Raw genomic sequence first — 12356 nt, 5'->3', positions numbered from 1 at the left:
CCTGGGTGCTGCTCGACATGGCCGCGCTCCGCCTCTCGCTCGGCGAGGCGGGCGGGCGGCTGCTGCGGGAGGCGGCGGGGCGCGGGCCGGGGCCGGGGATGGGGATGGGGCCGGGGATGAGGATGGAGCCGGGGATGGGGATAGGGATGGGGATGGGGTTGGAGCGGGCGCGGCCCCGGCGCGGCCCCAGGGCGCCGGCGAAGGCGGCGGGGGAGCCGGGAGCAGCCCCCGGGAGGCGCGGGGCCGGAGGCCCGGGACCATCGCCGCCGCCCCGCCAGCCCCCGGGCCCCGGCGGCGGGACGGGCACGGCGCTGCCCGGGGCCCGGGACAGCGAGCAGCGCCCCTCCGGCACGGCGGGACCCACCGGCCCGGCAGCCCGGGATGCGGGGACCGCAGCTCAGCCTGCAGCAGAGGAGACAAACAAGGGACGCGGAGAAACTCCCCCCGAAACTCCCTTCATCCTCATTAGCAACCGGGGGATGAACCTCGCCAGCCCCGCAGCCCCGCGCCGTGGGCCCCACTCTGCGGGGAACGCCACAGGGAGACGTGGAAAGCACAAAGAGCTTGCTGGCAAGAGCAGTGGTGGTGCCCACGCTGCCACTGCCACTGCTGGGGCCACCGCCGTGGGTGGCAGGAACCGGACGCTGGGTACGACACCACGAGCAGCTCCTACAGTGGCTGGCACTGGCCAGAATGGGCAGGAGCAGAGGAGAACAGCTCCTGGAGCAGATGGCACTGGCCAGGATGGGCAGGAGCAGAGGAGAGCAGCTCCTACAGTGACTGGCACTGGCCAGGATGGGCTGGAGCAGAGGGAAACAGCTCCTGGAGCGGCTGGGACTGGCCAGGATGAGCAGGAGCGAGGGGGAGCAGCTCCTACAGCTGCTGGGACTGGCCGGGATGGGCAGGAACAAGCAGGGGGCAGCCCGGGAATGCACAGAGTCCTGTCCATGGATGCAACGCTCTCCCCAAGGGACCCCCGAGCTCCCGGCCAGTTTGGACACCCTGTTGTTGTCCCTGATGATAAACAAGAAGAAGCGAAAAGCAGATGGAAAGAAGGAAACTTTAATGTCTACCTCAGCGATCTGATCCCTGTGGATCGAGCCATCGCAGACACCAGGCCGGCCGGGTAAGATCTGCTCCCCCTGCACAAACCCCCGTGCTGAGCCCTGGGAATGGCTCCGTGGCTCTGGGGAGGGATGCTGGGGGCACACCAAGCCCTCCACTTCAGCCGTGCTACCTGTCAGATGGCTTGTGCCTGTCCAGCTCAGAGCAGCCTGTTGTTAAACATAACACTGTGTGACGTTTGCAGGTCATAACCCACTGAGCCCAGCTGCCCAAGGGGACAGAACAGCCAGCACAGGTGATGGGACTCAGGCCTCTCTGTGCCTTGGGATGCTGTACCTGGTGTGTCAGGTGCAGCTCTGATATCCTGGTGGGACAGGTGTAGCTCTGATCACCTGGTGTGTGAGGTGCAGCTCTGATATCCTGGTGGGTCAGGTGCAGCTCTGATATCCTGGTGGGTCAGGTGCTGTTCTGATATCCTGGTGGGTCAGGTGCTGTTCTGATATCCTGGTGGGTCAGGTGCAGCTCTGAGCAGTCAGATTTTGTGGGTTGGTTCCCGTGGGTGTGTGAGGGCAGCAGGAGCCCCGCTGCCCAGACCTCAGGCTGCCATGGCCCTTCCCTGGAGGGAGACACCCCAACCCTCCCGGCCAGGGAGCTGCTGTGGCTCACAGAGCCTGCAGGGGACAGCTGAGTGCTGGCACCATCCAGCAGGCACAGACTGCAGAGGCAGCCCGGGGACTCTGCTCTGTGGGCACGTGCAGGGGGGGACGTGGAGCCTGGCTTTGCAGGAGTGTCACACAGCCACAGCCGTCACCCCGAGACGTGTGACTGACCCCGCAGGTCTCAGCCCTGCGCTCCCAGAGAGCCGCTCCCTGCCGGCAGAGAGCAGGACAAGGCAGGGCAGCGCCTGGCCGACAGAAGGACGGGAGCCTGGCGAGCCCCGTCCTGAGCTGCCGTGCCAGGCGGGCTCGGCAGTGCTGGCTTGATGCTTGCACTTGATGACTTGAAGCTCTTTTTCAACCGAAGCCATTCTGTGGTTGTGACAGCTGCGGGCAGGGAGGGAGGGAGGGAGGGAGGCAGGGAGGGAGGAAGGGAAGGTGCCTGCTCAGGTGAGTGCCACCTTCCTCTCTTGCACTCAGCCCTTCCCACAAACACCTCTCAGCCCCTGGCAGGTGAGGGACCTGCCCCGTGCAGAGACCCCCCATGTCCCTGTTCCCACACTCACAGACCAGGGAGGGGTACGTGGGCTGGGAGTTGTGCCACGATTGTCCCCATGCCACAGCACCGTGCAGACATTGCCCCTGCTGCTGGTGCTGGCTGAGACCTGCACGGCAAGAACGGAGCAGGGAAAGGGGAGAGAGCTGGGGCTGCTCCCTGATGCCACCTCCAGAAGCCACCAGTGCACAGGACCTGAGCCACGGTGGCACAAAGCCAGCCCCGGGGCTGCAGAGCAGGAAGCACCTCCGGCAGTGACGCACCTGCCCAGGGGGACACGCTTTGCTGTCACGGGGAACACCTTGGCCAAACAGGGCGCGTCCCTGGGGATGTCAGCGGCTGCCACGGGGCACCGAGCTGCCCCGGGCTCCCTGGCTCTGCCAGGAGCCTGTGCGGGCTCTGTCCCTGGCCTGCTGGCACAGCCAGGTTGTAAGGGCCAGCTCAAGGCAGGGGCTGGTGGCAGCTCTTGGCAGCCAACAATTATTCTTTGGTCTATTCCTGTCTGTCCCAGTTTAGACTGCAGTTCCTGCTGTGGTTCTGCCCGGAGTACTGCACTAGGCACTGAGATGTAGGCAGTCCGTGCCTCTCCGTGCTCAGGGCTCGCTGCTTTTGGAGCTCCACTGGCACTGGGTCCCTGGTGTGGGGGAGAGCGCCTGAGGAGGAGTGTGGTGGGCAGGAGCCTTGGGAGCACTCCCTGCAGAGCCTGGATCAGGAGTCCTGAGAGAGAAAGGGAAGAGAAGGCTCCAGGGAGACCTTAGAGCCCCTTCCAGTGCATGAGGGCTCCTAGAGAGATGAAGTGGGACTGTGGGTCAGGATCTGGAGTGCCAGGGCAAGGAGCAGTGGTTTCCCACTGCCAGGGGGAAGGGATGGATGGGATATTGGGAGGGAATTCTTCCCTGTGAGGGTGGGGAAGCCCTGGCACAGGGTGCTCTGAGAAGCTGTGGCTGCCCTGTCCCTGAAAGTTTGATGCCAGGCTGAATGGGGTTCTGAGCAACCTGGTTTAGTGGAAGGTGTCCCTCCATGTGAGCCCTTGGAAGGAGATGGGCCTTGAGTTCCCTTCCAGCCCAAACTATTCCAGGATTCTGTGGTGAAGGACAAAGAGGGCATGACCCAGTTCTGCTCACCAGCTGCCCAGCAAGGTGAGGCAGGACTAGATCCAAAATGGACTTTTTGGTGTTTTCTGCCCACTCCCTGAGACAGACAGACACATCTCAAGCATTGTGACACAGAGTAATTCTGGGGTGAATTTCACTTAGCCAGAGCACTTCTGATGAACTGCAAAGTCCTGAAACACCTCTAAATTTCCTTCCAAAGAGGTTCCTGTCAGAACCAAGTGAGTCCATCCCGACGCATGGGGCTGCCCATGAGGGGGGCCCTGGGGCTGTGTGTGAGGTCCCCCCTCCCCTCCCAGCACTGCAGGGCTTTCCCTCCCTATGTTGGGCATTTCCCCCTTCCCTGCACACTTTCCCGGGAGCACCAAGCCTGCAGATTTCCAGGAGTGTGCCTGGCCACCAGCTGTGAGCCCGTGTTGCTGTTGCAGGTGCTCTGAGCAGCAGGTCCACGACGACCTGCCGAGCACCAGCATCATCATGTGCTTTGTGGACGAGGTGTGGTCCACCCTGCTGCGCTCCGTGCACAGCGTGCTCGGCCGCTCGCCCCCGCACCTCGTCGAGGAGATCATCCTGGTGGACGACTTCAGCACCAAGGGTAGGCGAAGCTTCTGTGCCTTTATGAAACCAATATAACTTGAGGGCAAAATGCAATTTGTCCTCTGTAATTCAATTCCAGCTAGGAGAGAATCACATTTTCTGCCCTGCTGTATTGAAGTGCATCCCTGGCCTGCACTGGGGCTGAGGGTGATCAGAGGACAGGGGGGTGCTGGGGCTGGCTGTGAGGGATGAAGGCAGAGGCTGCTGGAGCTCCAGGAGCACCAGGGAGCTGTGTCCTGCCTGGCCCATTCGTCTTTGGGGAGTCCTGGCTCAAGGGCTTGTGTGATCAGGAGATGCTCCCAGCCCTCAGTGTGCAGCTCCCAGGCAGTGTCCTGTGTTCCCAGTGCAGGGGACACGCTCCGGGGTGGCTCAGAGGGAGGGAGCTGCAGTGGGAGCAGTGCTGAGCAGGGATCTGAGCTGCACGGGGCCTTCCATCACCATTTCAGCTGGCACCCAGCCCCTGCAGTGTGATGCCTCCACTCTCTGCTGGGCTCAGCCCTCCAAAATCGAGGAGTGGTGCAATTTCCCCACTGCCGCTTCTCAGGAAAGCGCTGTCTCAGGTGGGCTCAGAGCTCACACGAGGAGCTGTGCCCACAGACCTGAGCGCCTGGCATGCCCGCAGGCGCTTCCAGGGAAAACCTGCTGTGGCTTTTCAGCGTGCCAGCGGCAGCAGTGGCTGAGGTGGTCGCTGTCCCCCCGCAGAGTACCTGAAGGAGCAGCTGGACGCGTACATGTCGCGCTTCCCCAAGGTGAAGATCCTGCGCCTCCGGGAGAGGCACGGGCTGATCCGGGCCAGGCTGGCGGGAGCTGAGGTCGCCAGAGGTAGGACAGGACCCCAGCTCAGCCCTGTGGGGACCCCAGAGGTGCTGGGCACCCCTCCCAGTCCCTCCCAGTGCACCAAGGGTGTCCTTTTGCCACAATCAGCCCCTGCCCACCAGCTGCCCCTGCCAGGCTGTGTCAGCACCAAAATGGCCATTTCTGCCAGGAGCCGCCCTGCCAAGCAGGGAAAAACGCTCTTGGCCGTGGCTGGGCAGGTCTGGGAGCCAAGGAGGGCCGTGGCACAGTCAGCAGCACCCCGAGCCCACAGGGTGCCGGGGGCTGCTGAGCAGGGCAGGGTTGGGATGCCCGAGGCTGACCATGCCCACCTGTGCCGCAGGCGCTGTGCTGACCTTCCTGGACTCGCACGTGGAGTGCAACGTGGGCTGGCTGGAGCCGCTGCTGCAGCGCGTGCGCCTGCGCCGCACCAAGGTGGCCTGCCCCGTCATCGAGGTCATCAGCGACAAGGACATGAGGTGAGGCCGCTCGTCCCCGCCGTGCCCCCGTCCAGGCTGTGTCCTGAGCTCAGCCTGGCACCGCCAGCAGGCCGGCATCCGTGAGTCCAGACCCCCCACCCGCCTGCAGAGCTTCCCACAGGGCAGAGCACTGCTCTGGAATTAACGGTGCCTCTGGATGTGGCCCGTGTTTGTCACACAGCCTTTTTGCCTTTTCACAACTTTTAGTACATGAAGAGGATTCCTGATGAAATTTGTTAAAGTCCTGGTTTAATTACTTACAGATATTCATCTTCTCTCATTAGGGGTGACATTTCAATCAGGAATGTGACTCAGAATTAGTCAGCCCGATCTTTCCTCTGTTTAGTTACATGACCGTGGACAACTTCCAGCGTGGGATTTTTACTTGGCCAATGAATTTTGGATGGAGGCAGATTCCACAAGAGGTCATTGAGAAAAATAAGATCAAGGAAACTGATATAATAAGGTAAAAAAAAAAAAAAAAGAAATGTGAGAGCTTTGCAAACCAGCCTGTTCCTTTGGTAATAATTTAGCAGCAGAGGCTCCTTTGAGGCCAAATGTTGTTATTTTGTGGCCGAGTATTGTTCCTGTGCTTTCCAGGACAGGTGAGGCACAGGCAATCCCCCCATCAGGCATGGGCAAAGTCCAGGAAGCCTTTCTTCCCCTGCATGGCACTGCTGGCATGTCAGCCAGGAGAACACTTCACTGCCTTTCTTGGCTTCACTGCCTTTCTTTCACTGCCTTTCTTTCACTGCCTTTCCCCTCCCTGCCCTGTTACAGCTTTAGGCCACCCAAACACCTCTCTGTGTGGCCTCTCTGTTCCAGGTGCCCCGTCATGGCAGGCGGCCTGTTCTCCATCGATAAGAAGTATTTTTCTGAGTTGGGAATGTACGACCCAGGACTGGATGTCTGGGGAGGGGAAAATATGGAGATTTCATTCAAGGTAGGTCACTGCCACCCCACTGTACCCCTGCCAGCCTGGGTGAGCGATGGGGCTCCGGCAGGGGCTCCCCAGGGACAGCTCCACGTCCCGGGGCACCTGGCCTTCTGCCTCTCTCGCCTTGCACAAGGCAGCACCCCCTCAGCTCGTGTCTATCCGTGACCTCTGTTCCTCAGGTCTGGATGTGCGGAGGAGAGATCGAGATAGTTCCGTGCTCCAGAGTCGGGCACATTTTCAGGAATGACAATCCTTATTCCTTCCCCAAAGACCGTGTGAGGACGGTGGAGAGGAACCTGGCCCGCGTGGCAGAGGTGTGGCTGGACGAGTACAAGGAGCTGTTCTACGGCCATGCCTATCACCTGCTGCACAGCGCCGTGGATGTCGGCGACCTGAGCCAGCAGATCCGGCTGCGGGAGCAGCTCCGCTGCAAAAGCTTCCGCTGGTACCTGGAGAACGTGTACCCGGACCTGGAAGCTCCGCTGGTTAAAGCCAGTGGGCTGGTAGGTCCCCAGGCTGTTCTCGTCAGCCAGGGGCTGGCCGTGCCCGGGCAGTACCCACCCGCCGCCGCTGCAGCTCCCGCGCCCTCGGCAGCTCTGGGCGTGCGATACGGCACGGAGCTCTGCACTCCAGGGCGTTTTGTAAAGAAATAGGTCACGGACAGAAGGGACAGCTTCCCTCTAGGGGCCTGCTTGGGTGCTTGGAGGGCCGAGCTGGGCTCATGGCAGTGCCGGGACAGGCTGTGCCAAGGGCTGGCTGAGAAACCCTCCGTGCTGGAAGTGCTGCTCGAAGGGGCCCGGGGACCCGCCCGCCCCTGCCCCGGCACGGGGTCACGGAGCGGGGTCTGTAGGTGCAGGGTTTATAGGGCGGCTCCGCCGCCAGCAGAGCGCAGCAGCCGCTCGCGTTCCCGGCGCTGCGGGGCCGGGAGGAGGGAGCGGCACCGCTCCGGGCACGGAACCTGCGCCTCGCCGGGGGCAGCGGGCAGACAGCACTCTAAAGTCCTTTTGGATTCAATGCTGCCTGCACAAGCCTCTTGCCTGGCGCAAGCAAGAGGTGAGAGAAACCGGGTCAGGCTCTCCTTCTCCTCCACCACACAGAATTCCAGAATGGTTTAGGTGGAAAGGAACCTTAAAGCTCAGCTTATTCCATCCCCTGCCGCGGGCTGGGACACCTTTCACCAGACCAGGGTGCTCCAAGCCCTGTCCAGCCTGGCCTGGAACACTCTTTTCTGCCTCCCTTCCTTATGTGGACAGTGTTAATGCGAGAGTCCCGTGAGCCCAGCAGGTTCAGTGCAGTGTAACAGCCTCTCCCCCGTCCTGGGAATTTCTGTCTAAATCTGCATTTTGTTGCTGTTTCCCAGCTCGTTAACGTGGCCCTGGCGGGGTGCATCGCTGTGGAAGGCACCAGCCTGGCGTTTGAGGAGTGTGACGTTAACAGCACGGTAAGGACAGGCTGCAGGCCCCCGGGTGTGCCAGTGAGCTGCTGTCCCTCCCCGCGGTGACCTGTCCCCTCCCCGGAGCCAACGCATCCCTTCCCGCCCGGGGACACGGCCAGGCCGTGCCGGGGAGCAGCAAGGGGCAGGAACAGCCTGTAGCCAAGCAACAGTGCCAGAAACAGCAAATTCAGCTGGTCAGGAAAGCTTGATAAAGCTGTGAGCTTGCCCATGGAGACAGAGAAAGATTTAAATAGCAGCCTGTGATCTGTGTGCAGCTGCTGGACATCCAGCTGTACCTCACAGCCCTTCCAGTGCCCCGGCTCTGAGAGGGCCAGAGAACGACCCAGAGTGCCAGGACACAGGGAATGGCTCCCAGTGCCAGGGGGCAGGGATGGATGGGATATTGGGAAGTGGGAATTCCTGGCTGGGGGACGGGGCAGGCCCTGGCACAGGTGCCCAGAGCAGCTGTGGCCAGCCCTGCCATGGGGCCGTGTCTCTTGCTGCTGTCTCCCCACAGCACCAGAAGTTCAACTACACCTGGCTGAGGCTGATCCAGCACGGAGAGCTGTGCGTGGCCCCGGCTGGCGTCGTGGGAGCCGTGGGCCTGCGCCGCTGCCAGGGCAGGAGCCGCAGCCTGGCCTGGCTCCACAGGTCGCTGGCCACCGTCCAGCCGGGGCTGGTGAGTGATGCTCGGGGGGCAGGAGGGGTCAGGATGGCCCCTGCCAGCCCAGCGTGGGTCAGGAGAGCACTGACGGGGGCACAGCCTGGCACGGGGACACCCCACCCTCTGCTGCCAGCTTTGCCAAGGCCACCCGTCCCCTAGAGAGGTGCTGGCCTCGTGCCCCTCTGCCAGGGGTTGTGTCCGTCCCAGTGCCCAGCATCCCGACACGGCTGCCAGGCTGGGCACACGCAGGCACTGCCACAGCCACAGCAGCAGCTACAAGACAGCCCAAAGAGCCTGCTTTGACACAGAAACAGTCAATAGCACTTAGAGGGAGATGAGCCAGCATCGATTGGCTCTCGGCTCACAGGGGTTTTTAAAGGCAGCACTGATGGAAAGGAGAAGAATGGATACTTACACTAATTGCCTGTGCTGCACAAAGAGTCATGGCTGTACCTCTGTCAGCCTGGTGCAAGTAGTTCTCCAAAATGCTCTGAATGGCATAGTCTATTGTTGAGAAAAAAACACTCTTCACTTAAGAAAGAAAAAATGTAGCATTCAATATACAGACAATTTCCTGTTGCCCTTTGGTTTTTTCAGCCTAAAGTGTTGAATGCCAGAATGCCACAGGCTCACATTGGGTGTTTAGGGAAAAATACAGGAAAAATTTTATCCACTTAGTGAAAATTGTGAAATTGTCATTTCACTTTGTGAAAAATATGCAGAAATGCCCAGGGAGCTGTTACAGGGCACGGGCAGGTCTTGTCTCCTGTTGCAGCCTGATTTCTCAGCTGAGGCTGAGATGGATTTGGTGGTGCTCTTTTACTGGTGCCAGCAACAGGAGTCTGAGGAGAGCTCAGTGGCTGCTGCCTGAAGGGGTTCCAGTGCTTTGCCCTCTCCTGACATCAGGCATTGTGTTTCCAAGGGTGTGAAGTGCAGTTCCTGTGTGTACAAAGGTGCAGCTTCTGCCCAGGCCCCCCTGCACACATCACACCAGGAGTGTTTCACCTCCGTGTTACCGAGCTGCTCCTGAGCACCACTGCAGTGCCAGCAGTGGCACAGGAATGGCCCTTGCCTGTGGCAGCACCTGCAGCTTCTCCTGGCTGGCCACAGGGCTTGGAGGGGTTAATCCAAGCAGATGTGAAAAGCAAAAGGGTGGAGGTCACTCAGACTCTTTGTTCTTCTCCTGCCCCAGCACTTGGGCTCCAGGGCTGAGTCACCCCACATCCTGCAGTGCCAGGTTCATCAGCCACAAGCTAAACACAGAATCAGTCTCCTGCTGCACATTCCCTGTGGAGCAGAGCCCATCCGAGGGACTCCCTCCACATGGCAATTGCCCCACAGACAGCGAGAGAGCTCATCTCTCTGTTCCCAGCAAAGGAAAGGCCAGGGCAGGACTGGACTGCTCTGGTGTGACTGGGCAGCTGTGTGTGATCCTGGCTCAGCAGCAGCTGCAGGCTTGGATCCCAAGCCAAAGTCCCTGTAAGTCAGCAGAGATATCTCAGGTGTTAGGGATGAGCAAAAAAGGGCACACTGTAAGGAGCTGGGCTTTCTCAGAGGGAAAATAGAGCTGCTGCTGCTGCTGCTGCTGCTGCAGGAGCCCCAAATCCCAGCCCCCCAAAGCCCAGCCCCCCAAAGCCCAGCCCCCCAAATCCCAGCCCCCCAAAGCCCAGCCCCCCAAATCCCAGCCCCCCAAGCCCAGCCCCCCAGGCCCAGCCCCCTGAGCCCCTCTCTGTCCTGCAGACCCACCACCTGGTCTCGGAGCACCGGCAGCTCCCGCAGCCGGCGTGCCTGGAGGTGGATCCCTCGTACAGAGCGCTGCGGGTGAAGGGCTGTGACCCCAGGAACCCCCACCAGAAGTGGCAGTTCAGCAGGTACCACGCCAGGCCCAGCCCCCCAGGCCCAGCCCCCTGAGCCCCTCTCTGTCCTGCAGACCCACCACCTGGTCTCGGAGCACCGGCAGCTCCCGCAGCCGGCGTGCCTGGAGGTGGATCCCTCGTACAGAGCGCTGCGGGTGAAGGGCTGTGACCCCAGGAACCCCCACCAGAAGTGGCAGTTCAGCAGGTACCACGCGGACTGAGGGCAGCCCGCTGCACCACGACTGCCACGGTGTCACCGCAGGCTCGGGGGGACATCGGCGTGGCTGACCAAGGGGGAACTGGAATTGTGATGTGATACCTGCACGTGGAGGGATCCAGACACCCAGAGCAGCACGTCTGCAGAGCCTGAACACAGCAGCACCATTTTCCCTCTCTGCAGGAGACTTTGGGATAAACTCGTTTTCTGTATTATTAAATGGAAATATTTTTTTGAAGTCCCCATCCTACTGTAAGCAAACATCGCTCAGCTCCCCCCAGCAGCAGCATAACCTACAGAAATACTTCCAGGGCCCTGTAAGTCTGTAAGCAGCAGCTTGGGCTGCTCATTCCTCCACAGAAACTGGAAGTTTGTTGATCAATGCATCAAAAAAATCCAGCACCGTGTCCGCAGGGATCTGGCTGCAGGATCCCTCCCTGTGGGGTGTGCTGTGTGAGGTGAGGATCAGGGTTCTCAGGAACCACTTGCACATCAATGGAGCCCACAATTCATAGTGGGAGGTGGGTGGGGGTCAGTCCCACCCAGGGCTGCTGGAGAGGCCTGGAGCAGCCCTTCCCTGTGCTGGGGACAGAGGGACACAAGTGCCTTGCTTTGTTTGCTGGGGAGAGGAGCTGCCGGAGCAGGGAACCAGGGCTTTGTCCTGCTTCACTCCAGGGCCAGCCTGGAAGCTCCTCCTCCCAGGGCAGCCAGGTTGTCCCACCCTGGGGCTGCCAGGGCCCCAGCCCTGTCCCCCAGCCCCTGTGACTTTCTGGGGGCTCTCCAGGAGCCCTGCTGCTCCCCCAGCCCAGGCTGCACGGCACAGCCAGGCTCTGCACACCAAACCCCCTCCGGAGTCACTGCCACGAGCAAGTGTTGGCTGTACTGTGAAGTTCTTCGTCTCCAAGATCCAGCACCAGTCAGCGATGGGATGGATTTGATGGGAGAATAAATTCTGTGTGCCGAGGTTGTAGATCCAGAGTAAACACCAGGCAGGGTTTCCACCCCTGCTCCCGCTGGGAATTCCTGCTGGGGGATGCTGCTCCCGGGGCTGCAGTGGGAGGCAGTGCTATCCCCCGGCCCGCTGTGCTGAGCTGAGGGGCTGCTCCAGCCAGCCCTCGGGTACCCGGGCTGAGCGAGGCACCGTGCTCGGGTGGGCACGGCCGAGCCCCCAGCCCTGCCCCACAGCCCTCCCTCTCCCCTGGGTGTGCACAGGGCCCCGGCACCACACTGCCTCTGACGTGGTGGATCAGCGCTGACAGCATCTGACAGGCTCAGTCTGCCAAAATATTGACTGGCCCAACAGATTTTCCCAGTTGACTCCTATTCCAACTGTCTTCCTGATTTTCTCTCCCTCCTTCAGCGCAGCTAGCCCGCAGTCACCATCAGAAAAATGACACAGACGTTGTTTGGGCAGTCAGCTCGTATCAGGAGCATGAATTTCATCAAATTCTGTTTGCTGACATTCAATCACTTGTCACCGAGCAGGCAGCAGGCAGTCATATGTCACGGTCACATCCCATCGCCAGCCCTGTCACTCGCACGCCGCTGCCCCGCTCGTGTAAATGCTCACTTCCCTGCTGGATCTTTGCTCAGAGACTGCAGGGTGCCCGGGGGCTGCTGGCAGTGAGCAGCGGCCCTGCTGTTGCTCAGTACTGAGAGCATTCCGACGGCACCAGTCAGCCCAGTGTTCCAGAAACGAGAGCATTTTCCGGCAGGCGCGGCGGCTCCGGGAGCAGCGGAGGCACCAGGGGGGGAACCGTGTGTGGGGTGGGGACAGCAGGCCCTGCTGTCCCCGGTGTTAAAAATAAATAAATAAATAAATAAATAAATGAGAATGGATGGAGCTGCTTGCTCTGAGCACGGTGTGTTACATCGGACCAGCCTGGGGCTCCTCCCGACTTACTGCCGGCCTGGGCCGTGAAGCATCGCCCAGGAGGAGCCTTCAAAGCCCCGTTCCCGTGGTGTCTGC

The 12356-nt window shown here is 60.9% G+C and overlaps 1 protein-coding gene across 1 annotated transcript; it reads left to right on the top strand.

Moving 5' to 3' along the window:
- Window positions 1-460: 460 nt before the first annotated feature.
- On the top strand, window positions 461-10547 carry GALNT5 (polypeptide N-acetylgalactosaminyltransferase 5). The gene is made up of 11 exons (XM_041465970.1): window positions 461-1126; window positions 3818-3984; window positions 4689-4808; window positions 5143-5278; window positions 5625-5744; window positions 6104-6221; window positions 6395-6718; window positions 7576-7656; window positions 8168-8329; window positions 10055-10185; window positions 10376-10547. The coding sequence occupies exons 1-11, from the start codon at window positions 480-482 to the stop codon at window positions 10389-10391; spliced, it is 2022 nt and encodes a 673-aa protein (XP_041321904.1). The 5' UTR covers window positions 461-479; the 3' UTR covers window positions 10392-10547.
- Window positions 10548-12356: the final 1809 nt, after the last annotated feature.

This window comes from Pyrgilauda ruficollis, unplaced genomic scaffold, assembly GCF_017590135.1.
Source record: "Pyrgilauda ruficollis isolate IOZ18807 unplaced genomic scaffold, ASM1759013v1 scaffold196, whole genome shotgun sequence".
Lineage (NCBI taxonomy): Eukaryota > Metazoa > Chordata > Aves > Passeriformes > Passeridae > Pyrgilauda > Pyrgilauda ruficollis.
Note: the sequence above shows the minus strand (reverse complement) of the source record. Positions and strands in the feature narration are given on the sequence as shown.

What these genes read in the sequence shown, in the direction of transcription:
- GALNT5 (XM_041465970.1), top strand. Translation starts at nt 480, where the DNA reads ATGAACCTCGCCAGCCCCGCAGCCCCGCGCCGTGGGCCCCACTCTGCG. An exon ending in GGACGACTTCAGCACCAAGG is followed by an intron (nt 3,985 to 4,688) that starts GTAGGCGAAGCT and finishes GTCCCCCCGCAG; the next exon opens with AGTACCTGAAGGAGCAGCTG. An exon ending in GGGAGCTGAGGTCGCCAGAG is followed by an intron (nt 4,809 to 5,142) that starts GTAGGACAGGAC and finishes CCTGTGCCGCAG; the next exon opens with GCGCTGTGCTGACCTTCCTG.